The sequence below is a fragment of the Ursus arctos genome, unplaced genomic scaffold (assembly GCF_023065955.2).
Source record: "Ursus arctos isolate Adak ecotype North America unplaced genomic scaffold, UrsArc2.0 scaffold_11, whole genome shotgun sequence".
Classification (NCBI taxonomy): Eukaryota; Metazoa; Chordata; class Mammalia; order Carnivora; family Ursidae; genus Ursus; species Ursus arctos.
In genome coordinates, this window is record NW_026622775.1 from 50,372,576 (window position 1) to 50,397,295 (window position 24,720).

Genomic DNA, 24,720 nt, shown 5'->3' on the forward strand with positions numbered 1-24,720 from the left:
CTTTGACAATAGAATGTCAGTCTCATCTTTGTAAAGAAAAAGTAACAGAAAGAAGTAGCAGAATACATTTTAAAAATTTAAAAAATCTGTTACTGAGTGAATATAAATCTAGGACTAAGAGGGAGAAAATGAAAGGACACAGGCTGATTCAATATTAGAAAGAATGTTTTCACAATTAAAGATTCTAAAAGGAAAGAGGTTGTCCTAGGAAATAGTATGTCCAAGGAAGAGAGAGGTGATAATATGTGCTGATGTTCCAAGGGTCTTCAAAGATCAGATTGGAGAATGACCTAGATGATCTATGGGTCTATGAACCCACTCTTTCCAATGTTATAATAATTATCTGAAAGGTTAAGGTAAGAAGAAGTCTGTTTTTTTCTCTAAATAAATACGGAGAGCACAACTACTAACTGAAATGTTATTTTACTTTAAAAATCTTATTTGTAAAGCATATTTGTCTCAGTTTTTAAATTTCAAATTTATCTGGAGATACATCGGGAAACATATATCAAACTGTGCTAAATGTGAAATCTAGATGTTTCATGACGTCACTCCCTTAGGTCCAAGTTCAATTGCCTTCTTTGGTTGTATCTGCATTTAAATGATGTACTGTAGAGTGAAGTTACATTTCCTGCCATCTGTGGCGACATGAACTCATAGTTATGGAACTCAACAGGACTTCCAACAATGCTTTTCTATCTTGCTGTGCTTAGCACAGCCATACTTAACAAAAATATACGGGATACCCAGTTAAGTTTGAATTTCAGATAAATAATGAGTACTTTTTAGTATGTGTATGTCCCATTGAAAAATTATTTGTTGTTATCTGAAATTCAAATTGCACTGTTGTATGACCCTGCAAGCAACCCCTTGCTCTATAAGACCATCAAAAAGAAATATCTGTATCTGTATATAAAATATCTGTATCTGTATATAAAATATCTGTTTGTAATCTGTAGATCTACATTTGTCCCTGCATCTGTCATTTCCTCTTTTACTTCTATGGCCAAGAAAATCATACTTATTTTCCTTGCCACGGCAATCCTTTTATTTTGGGCTTTGGGTCCCATCCTTTCCTACCTTCTCTGTGGGACCTTAATAAACAAGCATTCTGATCAGTTTTCTTCATTGTAAACTACTCTCTCTTTCTCTGACCTCAAAGATTCTCTAAACTAAAAACATGAATTCATCTAGACGAATTCCTCTATTTGCTACATTCTCTGTCCTTCATACAGTCCTGGGTTTTCATTTGTCTCTTTGGTCATTCTCTTCCTTCTCTTTGTTGGCTTCTTTTCTTCTTTCAGGGCCATTAAATTTTGTTGTTCCCCCAGGGTTCCTCATGCCCTCGTCTGCTCAGTTTACAGATTTTCCATAGGAGATCTTGACAATCACCACCTATGTGCTCAAGAATTCCTAATTTTCATGTAAAGTTGCAAATGCCTCTTCTGAACTCTTTTGGATATCTCTCTTTGGATAGTTGTCTTGTGCCTCAAACTATTATGTATAAAACTGAACTCATCTCCTCCCTCCTTTTAAATCTGTCTCTCAAGCAGTATGTTCTCTCAATAGTAAAGGGTACTATAATCTACCATTTCCTAAATCAGAACCTTGAGATCAGATACGTATGTAGGTTATCACCAAATCCTGTTTGATTTGTTTGATTTACTTTCATAACAGTTTAAAAATTCATCTACTTATTTTTTAACTATTTTTTAAAGATCGATTGATCGATTGATTTGAGAGAGTGAGAGTGCACACATGCCCACAAGCTGGGGGAGGGGCAGAGGGAGAGAATTTTCAAGCAGACTCCCTGCTGAGTGTGGAGCCCCACAGGGAGCTCGATCCCATGACTCATGAGATCATGACCTGAGCCGAAACCAAGAGTCAGAAGCTTAATGGAATGAGCCTCCCAGGTGCCCCTCTATCTACTTCTTTTTGTTCTCACAGCCACCAGCCCCAGTTCCCTGGGATACAGCTGTGTTTTTCTAATTGGTTTCCTTTCCCTTCAGTCTTGCCCTCTCCAGTCTGTTTTCCAAAAGCAGCTTGAGTGGTCTTCCAGAACACTAAGGTGACAGTGTCATTCTTTTCCTTAAAAGTCTATAGAAATTTACCCTTGTCATTAAAACACAGTCTAAACTCCTAACTGTGGTTGATAAAGAGCTCCATGGTTGACTACAGTTCCCCTCCACCTACCTGCTGCAAGGCCACATTGACATCCTTTTATGCCTGATCTCACTCATCTCTGGGTGTTCACATATGCCGTATCCTTTTTCTGGAACAGGTTACCCCTTCTCTCTGCTTAACTTATTTTCCTTTGGATTTCTTCTTAATTATTAGTTTCTCAAGGAAACCTGTTTTGTTTTATTAGATACAATGTGTTCCTTTAGCTTCATTCATGGATTTTTTTTTTTTTTTTACATTTGCCTGTTAAATTATTTGTTTTACCAAATAGAATATAACTTAATGAGGGGTGGGACCATTACCACATTTTCCACTGTATTTCCAACGTCTAGAACACCCCTGGATACAGATTAAAATTCCCAATAGACAGTTGTTCGCTGTGTGAATGAATGAATGAATGAGTACACAGATATGACAGGGATAAAAGAAGGGTCCATTTTAAGCACAATTCTCTTAAGAGCTCAGGCCTATTATTAAAAAATGATCTAAATCAATCTTACAAATGCTCGTGCTTTGTCAAAAAGCTTGATTGCGTTGCTCTTGGAAAGTAGTTTTCTGTTATGAAAGTTTTGAGTTTTAGAAATGTTCTCTTTCCATTTTCCCATACCTGGTATAAAGTTATTACAACTTGTAAGAATTAAACGAGTCAAAAAATAGATGATTTTTACCATTTTCTCATTTTCCTCAAAAACTTTTCTTAATGAAAAAAATGGGAATATGCATAATGAAGGCTAAAGCAAAACAGTGTAAAGCACACCTTCAAACTCACCATCGAAGCCACGCTGGACTAGAATGTTGTCAGGAGTTACTTACTTTGGGGCTTTTTGATAGAATTAAATGTATCTTATTTGTTTTATCCTGTACTACCCAATTCCCACTGTTCCCACGGTTTTTGCATCTCCTCTTTCAGCATCCTCTAATTTTAAAGCCATTCCAAGAATTCTTTTTGGGCAACTGCTACATGTTAGAATTATTCTGAGTACTGCAGAGCCCAAAAGAGGGATAAGACGTAATTCCTACTTCAAGGAGCTTTGTCTATAGGAAACAGAGAACTAACACACATGAAGCTGCTAGTAATTAAGTGAATTCTAAGTTAGTGCTACCGACTACAAAAGGTTATGGGAATCCAAAGAAAGGAAAGATCGCTGTGGACCAGGATAGTTTGGGAAAGCTTTACGGAGAGGATAAAAATGAGATGAGTGTTGAAGCAAATCTAAATGTGGGCATTTGGAGAGGAAGAGAAAGACACTGGGAAGGGGGAGAGCCTCACTGGATGGTAGCTGAGTGTTATTCTTTTGTTTGTTTTTTCCTGCTTAGAATTTTTGTCCCACTTTTTCTGGTACTGATGCTATTCTTTTTGTTCCTGAAATGTCTTTTCCCCAATTCACAAGGTCCTGGAGGGGTTGCCAATAGTCACATTTTAAATTCAACCTTCCCACCCAAGGACTTGGTCTGGGCATAATGCCCAATGCCCCTGGTGACCGTGATTAGCCCGAGGCTGTGACCTAGGGCAGGCTAATTCTATTCCATCCCTGCCATTGCATGTGTAACTGCTTGAAGAGAACAATTCTCTTCTCTGTTAAGTCATGGCTGGTAAAATGTAAGCCTAAAGCTATCTCTGCCCACAGTGTCTCTTCCCTCTGCTGTACAGAGGAAGCTTGCCTGCAGTTGAAGAAAACAAGAACACACAGAGAAGGAGAACCACATTGTTTGAATCTCTGCAGTCTCTGAAGCCATCTGTATACCTGGATTTCCTATGTCTGTGGCTAATACATCCCTTTCTTGTTTAAGCTCATTTGAATTGGTTTCAGTCAATTTTAACCTGGTAGAAAAATCCTGACCAAAAGAGGTAGTAGGCTAATGGGTGGATGTGGAGAAAGAAGTGTAAAGAAGGATCAAAATGGGACCTTAGCAAGGAGAGAGAGGGCACAGACCAAAAGTAGTATCTGGAGGAACAAATGATGGGATTTGTTTAGAGACCGGGTATAACCAATGTAGGAGAAGAATAGTCAAAACTAGAAATTCTGGGTGTCTGTGAACTCACTGATAAAAAGGGGGGTAGTTGCGATGAGGAAGTGGGTTTGAAGAGACACAATAGGCAAACCATGACATCTGAGTTCCTGGTAAAGCTGGGGCTTTGTCAGTCTATGGTTTTAGTAAGATGACCAACACTTACTGGTACAACAGGGTAAATTGCAAGAAGGTAACCTGACTTTGCTTTGTGTCAGCATTCAATAGAATATGACAGAAAACTGTAATTATGCTTGCCAAACTCATCTTTTCTTATTTCTTTATTTACTCATTTATTTATTTTAGAGAGAGAGAGATAGAATGTGGAAGGGGAGGGGCAGAGGGAGAGGGGGAGGTTATCTTAAGCAGACTCTGCACTGAGCACAGAGCCCAAAGTGGGGTTCCATCTCACCATCCTGAGCTCATGACCTGAGCCAAAATCTAGAGTCGATGCCCAACTGACTGCACTACTGAGCCCCCCACCAAACTCATCCTTTCAATTATTTGTTCTCTCTTCCCATTTAAGGCCCAGGAGAAATGTAGCATAGAGCAGTGGTTATCAAAATGTGGCCCCTTAGATCAGCAACCTCTGTATCACCTGGGAACATTCTAGAAATGTAAATTCATGGACTCAACCCCAGAGAAGGGAATCTGAAACTCTGGGGTGGGTCCAACACTCTGTATTTTTTTTTTAAGAGATTGTATTTATTTATTTATTTGAGAGAGAGAGAAAGTGAGAGAGAGAGCACAAGCAGGGGGAGTGGCAGGCAGAGGGAGAGGGAGAAGGAGACTTCCTGCTGAGCAAGGAGGCCGATGTGGGGCTTGATCCCAGGACCCTGGGATCATGACTTGAGCCGAAGGCAGACACCCAACCAACTGAGCCACCCAGGAGCCCCCAACAATCTGTATTTTAACGAGCTTTGTGGTCTATGCTAATGTCTGCTGAAGTTTGAGCACTGCTGGTATAGAGTCTGCTTGTATGTTGGTTCCATAGCAGGTGAAGTAATCTACCACTTAGCGCTATCATTTCACATTATAAGAATAATTTCCTCAGAAAAATTCATTTTCCCTAACTCTATTCATTCAAAAACTGTATGTTGACTATATTGTGCCAGGCACTGGTCTAGGCACAGCGGACACCTGAACAAATCTGAAACAATCACAAAAATACCCATATGCTAGCAATTAAAAATTAGACTATGGAAGTGATTCCCAGGAGACTTGAATGTTGAGAATCATGAAGGTGTCCCTAAAGAAATTACATGCCAAAAAAGAATGACTAGGAGTTAGTCTGGGGAAGGGCAGAGAGGGTAATGTGAAGGCATTCTAGGCCCTGAAAGGGACAGGCCTGGGCACTCTCAGGGAACTAAAGACAGACCAGCACAAACAGGTCTTCATTAATGATGGGTGTTGAAGCTGGAGAGGCAGATCTGATAGATAGATCACGCAGGGACTTGTAAATCAGATGAAAGATTTTGAACTTGCCACTGAGGGCAATTAAGAGGCCATTGAAAAGCCTCGAACATGGGCTAACAAGATTTAACCCGTATTTTAAACACTTTTTTCCTGTGAAAAGGGCAAAGCCTTTCCCACTCATTACACAGCTATGGGTGTCACAGCGTGATGACTTAAATTCCCTGTAAGCTATAATTGGCTAATAGAGAAACTTTCTCTGAATAAGGCTTTGATGAGGGTGGGAAAGAGCATAGGGTGCCCATGCGGGGACCAAATGCCAGGAACAGAAAAGGAGGAAGGGCTTAGGAGCTTCTTCTGCTTTGTGGTTGTGACTGAGGCTGGTTCTGCCCATGCATGTCTGAAGCAGCAGGAGTGCAAGTTCACAGGCAATTGCTGTCTCTCTCACTCGCACGGGGGGACCCTGGTGCCCACGCTGTGTCCACCTGGAGGCCTTTTTCCTGTATATGATTTCATTCAGAGATTGCATTCACTTCCCAGGCATCACAGGTCCCTGCCTGAGAATGATACCCAGATTTATAGGTCCTCCCTGGCCTTGAGAAGATTTTCATTATTAGCATCTTTGTGCTATTACCCTGTGCTAATACATCATGTTAATAACAATTGCAAATATGCAATTGTTTAGTGTCAATCTGTGTATAGTTCACTGATGCTTGAGCAATTCTATAGAACCAGCTGTGACTGCTCTCCTACCCCTCAGGGACGTGTCTCAGATTGTGTGCTGGACAGCTGACCCCGCAATATCATTGCAACCGCAAGCAGCCTGCCTATAATGCAACTCATCACGTCTTTCCCAAACTGCCTCCCTCTGACCTCTTCTGCCTTTATCAGTAACAGCAGCATTTCCTGTCTCCCAAGTTCCAGGATTTGGAGTCACGTCTGACTCCTTTGTCTTATGCTCTCACCAATTCCAAGCACCAAGATTGTTTCCAGTCACCGGGTGGAATGCCAGCATGCCACGTGTTCTTCCCTTTCAATACCTTTCATCATCCTAATCCTACTTACCTCAAAGCAGGATATGTTCCACCTTATTGCAACTTGTTCTTCTCAATCTAGGTTCCCTTCCCAATACACCCCCAGGGACACTGTGACTGTATATGTTATTCTGCATCAGGCCTATTTTATTGAGCAAAGGCTGCTCTGTATTATTTTTGCAGCAAAATCTTTTTTTCTTAAAGAGATATTATGTAGGATCCCATTATATACAAGAGATAATCATGAAACTTCTCTGACTGAAGATGGGCAAAGGGGAGCAAAATCCCCTTGATCTGTTCTCAGCTTCTGAGGCAGCCTCTTTGGTACCCAAAGGCTCATCGAGGCAGTTTGAAAACAAAAGTATACAGAACACAGTCAAAGTCTTTGGAAAGATATATGTGTTTTCTTTACAAAGTCTTTTTAAAACAATTTCTTTTTTTTTTTTAAGTTGTTATCTATGTAAACTCTCCACCCTAGTCATATAAGTTCCCACAAAATCCTTCAGCGCAGGGTGTCATTCCCTCCTCTCTGTCTGGGCTCGTGGTGCTGCCCCTGCCCTGGGTGCCTGGAATGCCTGGCGTGCATCTCTGCCAATCTAATTCTACTTGTCTTAGTCCCAATCCCATCTCTTAATGGGGTTTCCAGATTGTTCTATCTCTCAAAAGTTTTTCTGTCTTTGAATTTCTGCAGTATACCTTTTTTTTTTTAATTCACCCTGTACTATCTTGAATTTGTATCTTTTCAGGTATGTGTTCAATTTCTCCCACCAGATAACAGGCCACTTAAGGGAAGAATCAAGTCTTTTGTTGCTTTTTGCTCTCAGCGTCCAGTATAATATGCAGTCTCTGTATTTGCTTAGTGGGTATATTTTGATGATAACCCACAGCAAGAAATAATAAGTATAGGCCCATCGATCTCACTTTCATTAATAGAAGTCTAAGTTAAATATCCTGTCTTTGAAAATGTTCCTCCAGAGCAGTGCTTTTAAGTTCGGAGAATCAGCCACTATGACTTTAATTGCAAGCATTACTTTTTTCTCCAATTACCATTAAGCCCACAACTAGCTTCTTTCATTAAATTATGTTGGAAGTAGATTCGGGGGATGACAACAGATGGCTGTAAGTGGGCAGTTCTTAGTTCGGACTGAAAATCGTGTTTTATCCCATCCCCAACATTTTAGTGAAGTCATACTTAAATCATATTCCAAAGATTACAAGAAGCTTACATTAATATATGAATCAAATGGTGTCACTTCTGTGAGATGTCTGAGCATGTTGTACATGGCTCTCTCCACCTCTCCCCCCTCATCTCCACCACCCGCTCCCCACATTCATCACACCCTGGCCACAGCGGCCCACTTTCAGTTCCCTGGATTGCTAAACTCCTTTCCTCTTCCTGGTGTTCTGGCCCCTTCTGCCTCAGTGGTCCTCCCTGTTTCTTTCCTTGATCAATTTCTGTCACTCTTTGAGCCTCAGGCAGCTTGTCACCTCTTCAAGAGAGTTCTCTGATCTCTCAGAATAGGTGAAGCTTCCTGGTTATGTGCTTTCATATTCCTTATCACGATCGTAATTATGAATCAACTGTGAAATAGTTTCTTTTGTTTCTCTGTTCCCCCTTCGACTGTAAGCTCTAAGGTGTCAGAGGCTATCCAAGTCTCAGGCACTGTAATATTTTCAATGCCGAGAATTGATGCATAACAGGTGCTTGAATGAATAAGCGAATGAGCATTTTACGAAAACCTTATAAAGCTTTCAGAGAAACAAACTATTACAATATTGCTTACTTCCAGACCTCAAATCTCCTTGTCCTGTCTTGAATGGATATGGGCAGCATTCTCTGGGTCACGTCATTGGCAGGAGACACACATACATGTTTTATAAAGTAACTTTAACTTGCATAAAACAAGCCCAAACAGCCAAGCATTATGCAATAAAACTTCACTTAACCACCTTAAATAACTAGGGTATAACATAAACATGTAAAACTATTTGTTTTGTTTAAAATGATCTGACTTGTGTATACTAGCATGGATATTCATATAATTCTTACTATAAGTTATTTTGAAAATGTATATGGTTGGAAAAAAATTGCAAGAAAGGAGTCTCATAGCTATGAAATCTCTACATGTTGAAACCTTTTAGTACATGATTGTTACTAAAGTTAACATGCTCTCCTTCCCCGAAGGCTCCAGCAACCCCACTGATATATCCATGACCTGTTTCTGTGGCCTTTCGGTCTTGAATTACCCTGCTGAGTCAGACAATTGGAGAACAAATTAGCACCAACTGCAGAGATTTTTCTGATAAAAAAAAATCTGACCTTAAAAAACCCAAGCCTTGAATAGCTTTCTGTCAGGATGCTAACAGTTCACCGAATTTGCATTAAAGGATCTAAGGTTTCATACACTCTCACTCATATTTCCTCCACTGGTCTTGTCTTAACTAGGATGGGTACGAGACCCAACTGGTTTGTCAGTCCATTTACCAGGATAAATCACTATCCAATTAAGGGAAGGGGAAAGGGGAAATCTAATTCTATTCTGGAACAGCTTTCAAACCCGTGGCTGCTTCCCTATTATTTCTTCTCATACCCACACCCACCTTTTCTTGTTTTATTACCTTCTACCCAATCAGACAAAAAACAGTAAGAATACATGTTATGTTTTGAGGGGAGAGGTCAAACACACGCCTAACTCCCAGAGGGAAGAAATGCCTGTGGATCAAGTCTTTCCCTATAGTGACTGACCTGCATATTTTTAAATTATCGGACCCGTCATGGTAGGTGGCAGGAGGCTTCTGCATGGAGTTACTCCCCTGGAACCCGGCAGTGTCCACATACTTGCCACCTTCTGCTACCGTCAGTATATCAGGGCTGGAATCTGCTTCTGAAAGTCTTTTCTGGATTGTTTCATACTGCCCGAGACGATGCAAGAGCTGCAGATCTCTGTGGTCGTATCTGCCTTTTCTCTCCTCATGCTTCCTTGAGGATCTCTCAATCTCAAAGGATCCTCGGGGCAGGGAAAGACTACATTCTTGGTACCTTGTGCCTTTTCCTCTGCAGAGATTTAAAGAGCAGCTCTCACATTCCGTCAGCTCTTGTTGTCTTTTACCTTTGGATTCCACATCTACCAGCTCCGTTCCAGGAGGAGCAGAAGGCCCATCCACGTTTCCGCAAGGCTTAGTGCCATTTCTCCTTCTTCTTCGCGACAGTCGGAATTTAACCTGGGCTCTTCTTTTTGCCTGAATCCAGTGAGTCTCGTCTGCGGAAGATGAATCTGAAGAATCTGCATAAAGCTCGCTCCACCTGGGGCTTGTGATTTGAAAATCATTTCTTTTCCCTTTTATCTGTTCTTCGTTAGGCTCATATCTCTCAGAGGCCCTCCTCCTTCTCCTAGGCCTCTGTTTTACTGCTTTCTTACCAGACTCCTTCCTAGCAGGGCTCAGCACCATGACAGGGGTGCATTGCTCAAATGCATCTTCTGACATGTCATGCAAGATGGCAGATCTAGACAAAGCGGCAGGCAAAGGATGGGAGATGGGAATGGAGAGGAGAGCCATAGGAAGACAGAGAGAGAGAATGATGAAAATGATAGCATGGACCAGAAGTTGGTAAATAAAGATCAAATGAAGAAAATGCACTAAAGGGGGAAAAGTTAAGCCAGTATAAACTGTCCACGGACAATGTAAGACAGAAGCAAGAGCCACACAGTGTCGGAATATAAAAGAAGACTACAAAACATTGGTCTAAACAAGATTAAATAGGATCATTTGCTGAGCACTTACCTGCAGATGTCCTGAGTGGATGGACAGACAGACAATCTTGACTGGCTCCTGGGAGCTGTCCCTGTTGTTGGACTGCTTGCCTGGAGAAACAAGTTAGATAATTTGGCATCTTGGTTAAGGTAATACATGGTCGATATCTTGCTTTTTTTCCACATATTTAAAAAATTACAACAAACGTGGCTGCCGGTCATGTTGCTCATAACGCAGCTCACAACATATAGGAAGTTAGAGGGCTCGTTTTGCAAAAGTAAAACTTATTTGAGGAACTTGGAACAGCTGAGATGCTGTGCCACTTTGCTGTTGCTTCATTTATGAGAGAGGAAGATGATTCCACAAGTTTCTGTTCTATTTACTGTAAACATTTGAGTGGGATGGCTCCATTTGCCTTGGAAACAATGGGTAACATCTGACTATTCTATAATACAAAGGACATAAAGGCTATTATGTGACAAGGTTGATAACAATCTGGGAAGCCTAAATAATCAAACAGCCATTAGACTGCTAGATACTGCCTGGGAATAACATGAAGTCACATCAAGTCCCTATGAGATAATATATTCGAAAACGTTTTGTAGTATTTAAAAGCCTATAGTTATTACCATTATTATTTCATCACTGAAACTAAAAAAATCCTTCCATCACAACATTATTGACCTTTCATATCTTTTAACTCTCTGACGGCCCCGAGGTTGAGAATAACAGAGCCTGAGATAATTCAGATTGTTAGCAAAAAGTTGAGCACATTTCACCAAACTCCTACCTTTGAAATGCATTTTCTTCACTGACTTTGACTTCTTTAACCTGTTGTATTTAATACAGATGGTGATAAATCAAAGGCTAGAATGTGCTGAGAATTGGCTGCGCGCCAGGCATTGTGCTATGGCTTTATCAACTGTCTCCTAAATCCTTAGAATAATCTCCCCAGGGGGCAACAGTAACAACTAACAGTTTTGAGTGAATAGTATGTGCCAATCACTGTCAGTGAATTTTCACTTGTCCGTTTATTAACACTCATGAGAAGCGAGTGTGTTAAATGCTGTGATCATTTCCATGTTATCGATAAGGAAACTGCGAAGTCGCTGCTGCTTCTATGGGCGTAGGTGCTAGAGCAGAGGTTTGGGATGAGGAATCTTGCCCTTTCATTTGTTCTCTTGCCCACCTGGGAATACTCTTCTCCTTTACACAGGAGGAAAATAAGGGGGGCCCTGATCAAGATAGATAGATCTCTCTCTCTCTCTAGCTTCCAGAGGTGGAAAAGGCTAGAAAATGGGATTTTCGCTAATCCCTCCAGGAGGAATGCAACCCTGCTACACCTCGATTTTGGCTCAGTGAGACCCATGTTTGACTATGACCTTCAAAACCATAAGCTAATAAAGTGCTGCTTTAATTCAACAAGTTGTGGTGATTTGTCAAGGAGTCGTAGGTGAGACTTGAGCTAATCTAAAAAGCAAGCAAGAATTATCAAAGAAGGGATCAAAAATATTCCAGGCAGAGGACACAGAGGCCAAGAGGGAAGGATGGCTTTCTCGGGGTGCTTCCACAGGCTGATTTATATCTGCACACTTCTGACTTACTATTTTCGGAGGTTTCCCTATCAATCCACGAACACTATATTATTAAAATATTTGAATGTCATCTTTGAATACTAGTCCATGCTTGATTATATCCTTCAATATTTATATCAACAGTCATTTACTTCAAATTTTTATGCAGATTAACTTCATTTTTTGCATCCATTGAAGAGGTATATAGCCAATTTTTGTAAAATATAAGCATTTCTGTACTCTATGTAGTAAACAGTAGGTTTTATTAGATTGCGTACTGCTTACCCCACATACAACCATTGAGGATAGTAGGGAGTTCTGCATGCAGCAGTCGCTGAATAAAGTGAAGTTTACCACTCATTATCTTCAAAAAAAAGAGAGATGAAGCCCAAAAGTGACCTCAAATCACTGATGATATCATAAAAGTGAACCAAAATATGTTGAGGATCATAACGGATACCCGTGGCTCCTTAATGATGTGTTGAAGCCAATTCTACGAAGCTGTCCAGGGAAAGGATGTTGAAACAGACATAATCAAAATAAAAACTTATCATCTCACAGGTATGAGCAAATGAGTGTTCTACAACGAGAACGTGATTTGTCAATGGTAATAACACAGAATGTTAAAAAACATGCAGCTTCCCTTTGGAGGGTTTTTTGGTCCACCATGAGACTGAATCAAATAGCATTTATGTCTATAAGCCTTAAATATTTTGAAGGAAATAGAAATCCTTACTGTCCATCAAGAACCTTCAAACAGCTCCTATCCAACATTAGTTGATGCATGTTCAGTTCGGCTGTGGGACAGATGCTATAGTATCAGCTACTGTAGCGAACGCTGTTAATGCCACGCCATCCCCTCGGCCTTCCTCTGAGTCCACCTGGACGCTGACTGATTCCCACTTGAGTGCCCGTGTCTCTTGGGTTCTATGCCCTGGGTCTTTGGTACCATGCGCTCTCGCTTGGCTACACACAGGCACAACCTGGAAGTGTGGCGTAAGTTAAAACCTCTGGGGACGACTCTTAGACTGAAGTCGGGATACCACGCTCTAGATTTTCCATTCTCCCAAAGGATAGTTCTAAAGTGGCTTATCGTTTCTCAAATGGTCCCAAACTGGATTATGGCCCTGTTGACCCTAGCGCATTAACACACCCTTTATTGGCATTTCCCCTTTCTTTCTGTCTTAATTTACACAAGCCTGTAGTGCTTCCTGGGATCACTTCCTAGAAAAACTACCTGCACCCAACTAAGACAGTGGAATCTATTTGACCAGCTGATTGATATAAAATTAACCCTAGTTGTGTGACTTTAGATTTATTTGTTTAGCAACATGAATTAAAGGTCTATTATGTAATAGATACTATGGCGAGTTCTGGGAATAATAAAAGCTAGCATCCTGAAGGAGCTTCTTGTTTAGTGGAAAAGAGATTCAAGTGAACAGGCAATTTTCATATAATCTCATATATCCTAAAAGTCTAGTAATGGGAGTTCTGATGAAGGAAAGGCACCTCACATAGAATGGAGCAGAGATTTAAAGTAAGTGTCCTACAGGAAATGACGCCCGAGCAAGAAAGAGTGAATGTGAACACAGTTTTATAATGACTGGGGGAGGCTGTTGAGTGAGATAAGAAGTGATACAAAGTCAGTATAAAGGAGTAGACAGAGATCCTGTATGTGACTTTGAAGTTTTTGAATTGTACCCTCAGATGAATAGAAAGTCATTGACAGATATTCAGCAGCAAATGGAAATGATTGAATTTGGGCACTAGAAAACTCACTTGGGCAGCTGAGAATTGGAAAGTCCAAGAGTGACTATAAGCAGGGGAAAGAATTGGTATTCAATATATCCAAGATGCGGCAGGGATTGGAAGAGGAATAGTTTAAATAATATAAGCCCAACTGGTTGTTTTATTTTGAAGTATGATAAGAATTATTTCAAAAATCAGTTGAAAAAAAGTAACATGGGTAAACATCTTTAATGTTCAATGAAAAATTTTTAATAAATTTAAGTGGGATGAGGGGTTAGAGTAGTTCTACCAGATATCAAAACATAGTATGACTCTTCAGAAATTAGGAGAATATGTGTGTGGAAATCTATCATCTATCTATTATCTATCATCTATCTATCTATCATCTATCTATCTATCATCTATCTATCTATCTATCTATCTATCTATCTATCTATCTATCATCTATCTATCTGTCTATCTGTCTATCTATCTATCTATCATCTATCATCTATCTATCTATCTATCTATCTATCTATCTATCTATTAGCTTTCTATTCCTTAGTACTTAATAAAGTTACATTTCAAATTAGTGGAAAAAAGCCAGGTTATTAAATAAATAGCATGGGCAGAAATGACTAGTCATTCAGAAAAATGTAAAGCTGGATCCCTTCCTTAATGCTTACACTGCAGTTTAGGTGGATGAAAGACTTAAATGTAGTGAAATAAAAATAAAAACATGAGAAGGAAACATAACTAAGTATGTTTATAATATTGTGGAAGGGAATCCCTTTCTTGGGAGGACATGAAATAAAAAATTAACATAGGAAAAGACAGTTAAGCATGGTAATTAAAAAAATAAAAACTTCTAATTTATAAAAAAGAAACACACTCACACACCAACATCACCCTAGATAAAACTCAAAGACACAAATAATGCCATATTTCATTATATATATGATAGCCATATAGCTAATTCCTATAGTACTCATAGATTTCTTACAAATTAAAAAAAAAGAAAAATTGGTTGATCTTAGAAAAAAATGAGTAAGACACACAGACAGGTATAGTTCACAGGGGAGAAACTTCACACGGCTTTTGGCCAAGTGTAGAAGGGTGCTCAATCTCAGGGAGCAGACAAATGCAAATTCAGTAAACAATGGCATTTACTTCCACTTGTCACATCAGCACATTAAAAAAGATTGATTAATACCTAGTATAGCCAAGGTTGGGGACACCAAGCATTGCCATATATTGTTGAAATAATTGTAAATTGGCACAACTTATTTGGAGGGCAATTTGGTAAACTTTATTAACATAGAAAATGTCTATGGTAGTCAAGTCAGAAATTCTCACGGGAATCAATGTTGAAACACCTGCAAAATCCCCCAAAGATATGTTCATTATAACAAGAATGTTCATTATGGTTTTGTTTGTCATAGCAAGAAATTGGAAACAACCCAAATGTTTAGTTCTTAACATTGAAATCCATAAGCCATTTTAAGAAATGAGATATACCACATACATGTACACAGAAGCTCGTGCACACACACGTCTAGGATATATTTTTAAGTGAAAAGTTAAGCTTCAAAACTGTATATGGTATGACCTCACTTGGGTCAAAAATGCTTTCATGATGTATGTTATCATATGAATAGGACACATTTGGAGGAGCGTACATCCAACAGTGATTATCTTTGTGAGGTGGGATTATAAGAACCTTTATTTTTCAGGTCATATATTTTTATAATATTTTAAATTTTAATTTTAATAAAAGAAAATGTAACTTTTTAAATATTTACTTATTTGAGAGAGAGAGAGAGTGACAGGGAGGGGTGGAGGGAGAGGTAAATAGAGTCTCAAGCAGACTTTTTGCTGCGCGTGGAGCCCAACGTGGGGGTTTGATCTCACGAACCCAAGATCATGACCCGAGTTGAAACCAAGAGTTGGACACTCAACTGAAGGAGCCACCCAGGTGCCCTAACTTTTTAATCATATTCACGATGATGTCATAAACGATAACGATTAATATCAAAAATCAGGATTGGTATTTTTTTCTCTAATATTTATGTGGTGAAGTCACTGCTTGTTTAGCTCCTTTGGATTCCACTTTCATTCTTCAGTTACACGTATTCAACATGGTATCTACGTGAAAGAATTGTTACGACGGTAACATGAAATCACTGATCAGATAACTGCTTTGCGGAATGTCCAAGAGTTGTAGTCAGATGCTAATCATGAAATATTAGATTTCTTTTTATTCATTCCCAGTAAATAATTTTTTCTCCCCACAGTGGACTCAACGGTATCCTCTCATTCAGAGAAGACACCTAACAGTTTAAGGTCAGTGATTCTCAATCCTGGCTAAAAGTTAGAATCACTGGGAAATTTTCAGATAAATATCTCTAACTGGGACTGATTCCAGAAGCTTTTGAGGGATGGGCTCCAGGGTACAGGACCTGACCATCAGTATTTTTAAAAGCTGCCGCAGTGACTCAATGTGCGGCCAAAGTTAAGAACCACTGGCTTATGTCAAAGGGGATACAATTTTACTTCTAATTTCAGATCAGATTTTTTTTTTTCCTGAGACTCCAGTGATAATATTCTTGTGAGCCTGATTTTTTTGAGAAACACTAAAAGTGTTTCCTAAATTCTCAAATCTCATGTTTATACATCTAGAAGAGATCTTGGACTTCTGGGCATAGTTTTACTACAACCTATATTGTATGGAGATAAAAGGTCTGACTTTAAGTGTATAATTTACAGGAAGAATAATTACTCTCTGCTCACTACTACCTGCTGCTGGAGAACAGGAGAGGGAGACAAGAACGAAGGATGAAATTCCAGTGCCTTCCCTTCCCATTTATCCACCCCGAGTTGAACATGGTTTGGGGAGAAGGGGTGGGGGCAGGACAGGGTATATGCAAGATTCACCAGGAGATGGTTGTGGGAAAACTAAGAGAATGATGTTTGTTCTCCCTTTCCCTGGGAAAGACTACAATGTCTTTCAGATTAGCTCTTCAGTGGGCAAGGGAGGTGCCTGATATATCACCTGTGTGGTTGGGTAGGAGCAACAGAGGCACCCGTGCCAGTTTCGCATTCTTCCAGACGGGGGTGAGGAAATCCAGATGTCTTCGTGTGCTTTCACAAGTGTGTGAAAGATAACTGAGATTGCTAGCCTGGGGAAGTAAGCAAGGGTCAACGAGAGTTCAAGTCAATGTGACTTTGTAACAGAAGGCCACAGAGAAGACTACCAGGCAAAAGGCCTGGCAGTGACAGTGAAAACTCAAATGGGTTGGAAGGTCAGAGCCCTGCCTGACTGTAACAAAGAGCCGGTCACCAGGTCTTGGTGCCTTAGCAATAAGTCTCGTAAAACCCTGCAGTATGGAACTCTAAAGAGAGGTCCATGTCCTAGTGTATTCTGAAAATTGAAGGAATAATGGGAAGAAACCTTGAAAGACTGGACGTGATAAAATTTTGAACTGGGAGAGACAGAGATCTTTTTTTGAAAAAAAAAAAAAAAAATCAAACATTTCCCAAATCAGCCATAAAGAGAACTCAAGAGCAAGATACAGGGAATGAGATTACTTTTAGAAAGTCACATGTTTTTTACCCCTGTATATGCAAAATTTATCACACTTCATCCTGGGAGCCATGTGGGATCCCTAAGAAACTGTGTAGCAAACATCTATACCATTGACTGATTACAAAATCTATATGTAGAAGACAGCAGTCTTGAGGTTGAATCTATAATCTTGTGGATTAGAAATGGTGCATTAAGAAGGATGAAGGCCAGACAAAAAGAAAAGAGTGGCATGACAAGTGGTCTTAATGCTCCTTTTGGGCACACCAAGTTTTGGAAGGAACTGAAAATCCTTTCAAAAAAAGGAAAGCGAAGTCTACCTTTGGCAACTCACATCATTAGGTCTGAGGCTTAGAGCAAGGCTAGATTCTTTGAGAGGTCTAAAGGAAAAGCTGCAGCTGATGATGCAGAATCTAGCTTGCCTTGAAGGGCCCTGGAAGGCCAGCAAGTAGAGCCCCACTGGTCTGCAGAGGCCAAGTTCTGCCAGCCTATTGGAACAGACAGTTGAAAACAGAGATGGAACAGTGATTGTCAGCAGGGAGGGCACAGCAGGGGATTTGTTTTGAAGTACCAGCTCGTGTCACTTCTTAAAAGCCATCCATTCCTACTGATACAGATTAGATCTAAGATGAGCTTGGGCAGCAGTCAAGATTGAACCACTGGGAGCAGATGATAAGGCTGATTCTGAGAGGAAGGGATATTTCTAGGGGGAATAATAGACACCCTTCTGTGAAGGAGTTGAGGACCCATCATGGTACCCATGCTACCTTGTAAAAGGTAAACATCCTGGGAGATAGAGAAACGGATTCAGACGGTTGGCTTTGGTACCTCATGTCACATCTCAGTCCACTTCTGGTAACTGCAGCCCTAGTGAACAATTCCTTTGTGAGAGCCAACTGACCTCCTGGTGAGAATGTCCCATCTCAAGTGAGTACAACCTCGTTTCTACTATCTACTCCTAGAACTATGGAAACCCACTTGGCTTTGCACAAGCCTGAATGCAAGGGAAATAATACCTCTAGGGACAAACCTTAAAAAAAGTGGCGGCCCGAGGCTTGTGGAAAAATGAACCATCCTCTCTGTCAGGTAGAAAATTCTGAAAGACGCTTCGGATATGTCTCAGGAGTCCCATTAGAATCATAACTGACCTCAAAATGCACCCTTAAATTGACTTTTTATTCACTGTTGTCTCATGTTTCCTAATTCCTCATTTATGATTCCTGGGATGACTTCTGAAATACGCCACCTGCACTAAAAGTCTTCTCACCAGTACTGCTTGGAGGGGAACCCAGACTGAATGAAAGTTGGTAGCAGAACTAGTACCATAATACAGACCCACAAGATAGAATTTGGGAGCTGGGTCACTCATGATCAAACATCACAGGGAACTCTTTGCTGGTAGTAAGTGGGCTGGTGATAATGCCCAGTGAGCTGTAGCACCACGATTACTGGGTTGGCTGAGGCACAGGTGACAGGGAAGCAAGCAGTAGCCCCGGAATTTGTATAGTGAGGGGCAATGATAATTATGAGGATATGTGGTCGCTTGGCTTTGTTAACTGCCTTGGAAACTTCTATGAAAGAGAATGGCAGGGTCAGTTTGGCCAAATACCAACTGTGGGTACTTTGAGAAAGCCTGTGTACTAGGACACCCCAAAGTACAGAGATGTTACCCCAGGGTAGCTCTCTGCCAAGGAGCAGAAGCTGGAGGATAAGTCATCAGCTCCCAGACCTTCAGGTGGTCAATCTTTGGAGACATTCTCTACATTTCATAAGAAGATCCTGGTGGAATCAAGCCCTGTTGCCACATCAGTGACCTCTTTACTTCACCCTTCAGTTGGCTTCCCCTTCTTTCTCTGTCTCACTTTCCTTCTGCCTCACTCCTGTTGCTTAGTGAACACTTCCCAAACAAGCTCCCGGTATAAGTCCTTGTCCCAGGCCTTGCACCCGTGAGAACCGAAACTCAGACACTGGAGGTTTATGGTGGGTTCTATCATCAGATAAACTGGTTGGCTGTTGCCCTTGTACCTGCTGGCCTGGACTAGCTCCCAAGTCTTGAGTTGTATGTCCTCTAGATGCAGGTCTGGTGTGCAATTTGCAAGATCAAGTTCCAGTCCTGGCACTTTCTTCAACCTGCTGCAGTTAATTTTCTAGAGAGAGGAAGATACTCTCACAGCTCTCACTGCCTCTCTTTTTTCTACGTTTTTATCTGTATACCGACAGAGCTTCGAGATTTATCTTCCTAAGGTACAATTTAGGCATTTCCTTTGCCTGATCAGAAGGCTTCAATGGTTCCTGACTACTTAATAAATACAAAGAGGCCAGTTTGGGATTTGGGGGCCTTTGTGTTTTGACTCCCATCTACTTTTCTGGTATTTATCTCAGCCCTAACTCCTCTTAATTCCTGAATTCCAGTAAACCTTGCTTATTTGTTGGTCAACATGATCATATCCATATTTATCATATTATCAAATATATCCCATACATTTAAAAAAAAAACGTTTCATTTATTTGCTTGAGAAAGAGAGAGAGTGAGTAAGAGAAGGTATAAGCAGGGGGAGCGGCAGGCAGAGGGAGAAGCAGGCCCCCCGCTGAGCAGGGAGCCCGCTGTGGGACTGGATCCCAGGATCTTGGGAGCATGTCCTGAGCCGAAGGCAGATGCTTAACCGACTGTGCTACGCAGGCGCCCCATCCCGTACTTTAATTTCGATGCTGTTCTCTGTAGAGAAAACAGCAAATGCGAAGCCATGAAATTTTCCCCCAGGGCTACCTCATTTTCTCAGCTTTATGAGCAGCCATTCTCCTTTGAACTCCAACAGCCCTTTTAACATCTCTTATGGTTTCATCCTTGCTCTAGCATTTATCATCTGTGTTCCCATCTAACCATTTCCAAACCGCCACAATGTTCTATAGTTAATCTTTCTTGCTTCTTTTCCAGATTGAGAAAAGAGGCCACGTCTTACTCATTTTGGAAATCTTCATAGTGCCCTGGACATGGCAGGTACTAATAAAGAGTTGTGGGGTTGAATTGAGCTTGGCAACAGTTGAACTGAGTCGAACTGAGCTTGGTAATAGTTGGACCAAGTTGAATTGACCTTGGTAAATCCTGTTCTGATTGCAGTAGAGATAGAGAAGACAAGCATATCACAGTGAACCAGGAAGAAAGGGCTCCATTCTCCTCTGGAAAAGAGGCAATCTGCTCTCCCACAAAATAAATGACCTGAGGCCAATGTTTGATATAATTTTTGAGGCCTTTCCTTGGACTTTGGAGTTAAAAAGCATATCAAATGAAAGATGTGTCTTCTGTTTTCTTTCGAAGATAGGGATTTCTACTTAGGAAGTGACATAACTATATTTCTCAGAGAAGAGTATGGCTTTAAACAATTTTTAAGCGGGCAGGGTCTGTTTAAAAAGAAAACATGGTAATTGAGGATACAAATGAATTAAAATCTTTTAAATGCATGGCCCTATTCAGCAGCAATGAATTGTTTTAATTCACTAGTTGGTACATTATGAGAGCTTGGTAATTTGTTCATCCCTTTAATAGGTGCAAGATTGAAATGTGGCTGGGGAGGAAAAAATAACAATTGGCCGGATGAGCAGAATAATATGTTCCTTGAAATGAAGCATTCTTTGTAATGGATGTTTATTTCAGATGATTACATTGTACAGTGCATTTAAGTGGGAAAAACAAACAAGAGGCCAGCTGCACTAATTTTATCAAAGTTATTTATATCAGCAGTGTAATTAAAGGCAGTAATTTCAAATTAGGTTTTCTGAGAATCCATTTATAGGCAACACAAGACAACTTGTCTCTATGGCATCCAGGCCACGATTATGCTCTGGGGGCAACGTTAACTACTGCCAATTGGCCTTGGCATTTTGAAAATTAATTATTGTTTTGAAAGATGCTAAAGCTATTACCTCCTGCTGCCCTGACCAGTTTAGATCCACTCCACTAGGAGAACCCAGTATATAATTTATGGATGTGACAAAGAGTAATCAAGCATAATCATTTACAAATGGCTTCTCTTATTTAGTAATTCATTAATAATACCTTATGAAGAATGATTCTAGAACTTCAGATGGGAAATGCTACTGCAGAAGCTTCATTTCTAAAAAAAAAAAAAAAAAGCCTCCACTCATTTCAGCAGTAGTTCATGAGTAACATGTTGAAGAATTAAGTATAAAATGAAATATTAAACTAGCTCTAGGGAACATAAATGGAACAAATCTTAAAGATTCTTTTTGGTTGTGAAAATAATATTTAATGACTAAAAAAAGTAATAAATTTAGAGAATGTATTTATGTAATCTCAGGGCTAGGGGGAGCTTAAAAAGGAGACCTGGTCTAACCCCCATCTGACACCATTATTCCATTTATAACATTCTCAATGGGCGATCATCCAGCCCATGTTGACCAGTAACAGAATTCACAGTCTCCTGAGACCATCCCTTGCATTTCTCTAACCATAGCATCTAACTGTTTCATCATAGTATCATATTGAAGTAACTTTCTCTGTGGCTTCCAGCACTAATTCTAGTTTTATCCTCCAAAACCACACAGAATTTGCTTTATCTCTGAATCTTTCTTCTATATCAGGGTCCCTTACTACTTACCTATCCACATATATACTGTATGTTTACACCCTAGCCTTGATCTTTTTATGCAAGTTTGGAGTATACTTTTAGAGCAGTAAGTAATTAATTTTATCGGAAATGCGGGATGCCAATGATAAATCTGTAAAGGAAGATTTTAGACAATGACAGGACTTCAATGTTAGGCTGAGTAGTGTACTACATTATTCGATATCTAATCAGTGAAGGCTCTGATTAGGAGATAAGGATGAGGACAAGGGTCCTTTAAAAAGATTAGTATATTTTAAAATGAAAAAAAAAATCCATTTATAATAGCACCCAAACTATAAAATACATCCATATGCATCAATGGGACAGAATAGAGAGTCCAGAAATAGACTCACAAACATGATCGATTGATTTACGACAATGGTGCCAAGGTAATTCAATGAGGAAAGGAACATCTTTCAAAGAAATGGTGCTGGAACAAGTGAATATCTACAGGAAAAAAATTAATCTCAATCCTTGTCCCATAACATATTAAAAATCACTTGCAATGATTCATTCAAAACAAAAAGCTGAAACTGTACAACCATGAGAATAGAATATAGGAAAAAGTCTTGATGACCTCAAACTAGGACAAGATTTTCTAGGACAAAAAGCGCAGATCATAAAATAAATTGTTGGTAAATTAGACTTTATATAAATTCAAAACTTTTGCTTTTAGAAAGGAAGAGAAAATGAAAAGTACATATTGGGTAAAAAACTTGTACATATAAAGAATTCTTAAACTTTTGTAATAATAAACACCCAGTAAAGATTAGCTAATGATTTGAGCAGCCACTTAAAAAAGGATATGAATTTCAAACATACATTTGAAAAGATATTCCAAATCATTAGTCATCCTTGAAATGCAAAATGAAGTCATATCACCACACACCCATTAGAATGGATTTCAATTAAGAATACTAACAATACGGGGGCGCCTGGGTGGCACAGCGGTTGAGCATCTGCCTTCGGCTCAGGGCGTGATCCCGGCGTTATGGGATCGAGCCCCACATCGGGCTCCTCTGCTGTGAGCCTGCTTCTTCCTCTCCCACTCCCCCTGCTTGTGTTCCCTCTCTCGCTGGCTGTCTCTATCTCTGTCAAATAAATAAATAAAATCTTTAAAAAAAAAAAAAAGAATACTGACAATACTAAGAACTGGCAAAGATGCAAAAGAACTGGAACTTTTGTACATTCCTGGAGGAAATGTAAAAAGTAAAATGAACTGGCATTTTCACATAAAGCTAAATACACCTACCATATGACCTAGCCATTCTACTTCTATGTATTTGCTAGAGAAAAATGAAATCATATGTCCAACCACACCCACACTTGCATACGAATGTTTATCACAGCTTTATCAACAATAGGCTTAAACTGTAAACAGTCCAAATCTTCATCAACAGGTAAATGGATAAACAAAATGTGGTATATTCATGCCTTAGGATACTACTCAGCTTTAAAAAGGAACAAACTATTAACATATGTAACGACAGCAGTGAATCTCAAAATAATTATGCTAGGTGAAAGAAGCCAGGTACAAGTATATATAGTACAGTGTCACTTATAAAATGCAGACTGATCTATAGTGACATGAAGCAGATTAGCAGCTGCTGAGGGCATCGATGGAAGAACTGTATAGGAAGAAGCCTAAAGAATCTTTGGAGGGGGGGAGTTGATAGCAATGTTCTGTATTTTGGCAGAGTTTTATGTCAAAACTCAGTGAACTGAATGATTTAAAGAGATACAGTCTATTGTTCTATATGCTTGAGTTAAAATAATCTAAATTTGGTTTAATTTACAATATTGTGAAAAATGAATTGTGATGGTAAAAGACAGACTGGAAGCCATAGAACCAAAGAATATTCCTATGTTCAAGGCAAGAGATTATTAATGCCTGCTATAGAATATGAAAAAAGGAAATGCAGTTAAAAGCAGGGAAGGCCAAAAGAAAAAGGGAAAAGAAAAAGAAATGAGGAGAAAGTCAAAGATAAGGAAGGAGAGCAAAGTTGGGAATGGGGAAATAATTGGAAAGAAAAAAGCCAAGAGAAGGTCAGAAAAGGAGAAAAGAAAAGGGAAAAAAAAGAAATAAAATAATAGAAAAGAGAGAAGGAAGGGGAAAAAAAGCAAAAACATATTTATATTCATATATGCCATATGTTGTGGAGAGATGTCTGGGTATCTTTGGTTTCTAAAACTTTATGCCCTCTAGCCATGATTCCACAGATTTTTAGAAAATCAAATTTTCTAACTTAGCTGTTTTGTTTAGTTATTGTTCTAAACTGGAACTTCTGAAATATGAAGAATTTCAGGCATACAGTAAACAGAATAAATAGATACACTTCAAGATTCAAATACATAATGTAAAATCAATTGCAGGACTTAAATATTCGGCAAGCCTGCTTATTGGTTTGGAGAGGGTTTAAGGAATTGTGTCAAAAAGTGTCGGATAAAATAAAAAACAAACCTGTCTATATATCTCTTGATCTTGCTTAAGAATGAATTTAAGGTAACTTATACAACATATATAAATGCTAACAACACACAGATATATACAGTACGAGACAAAATATGATTGGAATAAATGTGAGAAACTTAGAAAAAAAAAGACATAGAGGGAAAGGTTCATGACATTGGTTTTGGTAATGATTTCTTGGGTATGATATGAAGAATACAGAAAACAAAAGTAAACATAAATTGGACTACATCAAAATTTAAAAATTCTGGGCATCCAAGGGTACAATCAACAGAGTGAAAAGGCAACCTCCAGAATGGGACACAATATTTGTAAATCATATTTCACATAAGAGGTTAATATCTAGAAT

The 24,720-nt window shown here is 39.5% G+C and overlaps 1 protein-coding gene across 1 annotated transcript in view; it reads right to left on the bottom strand.

Annotated features, from left to right (window-relative positions):
• MARCHF1 (membrane associated ring-CH-type finger 1) overlaps positions 1-10,747 on the bottom strand; it is an 88,311-nt gene extending 77,564 nt beyond the window's left edge. Inside the window, exon 1 of the mRNA XM_026499594.4 lies at positions 10,422-10,747. Within this exon, the coding sequence (XP_026355379.1) occupies positions 10,422-10,621 (200 nt within the window). The 5' untranslated portion in view covers positions 10,622-10,747. The remainder of the gene's footprint in view (positions 1-10,421) is intronic.
• Positions 10,748-24,720: the final 13,973 nt, after the last annotated feature.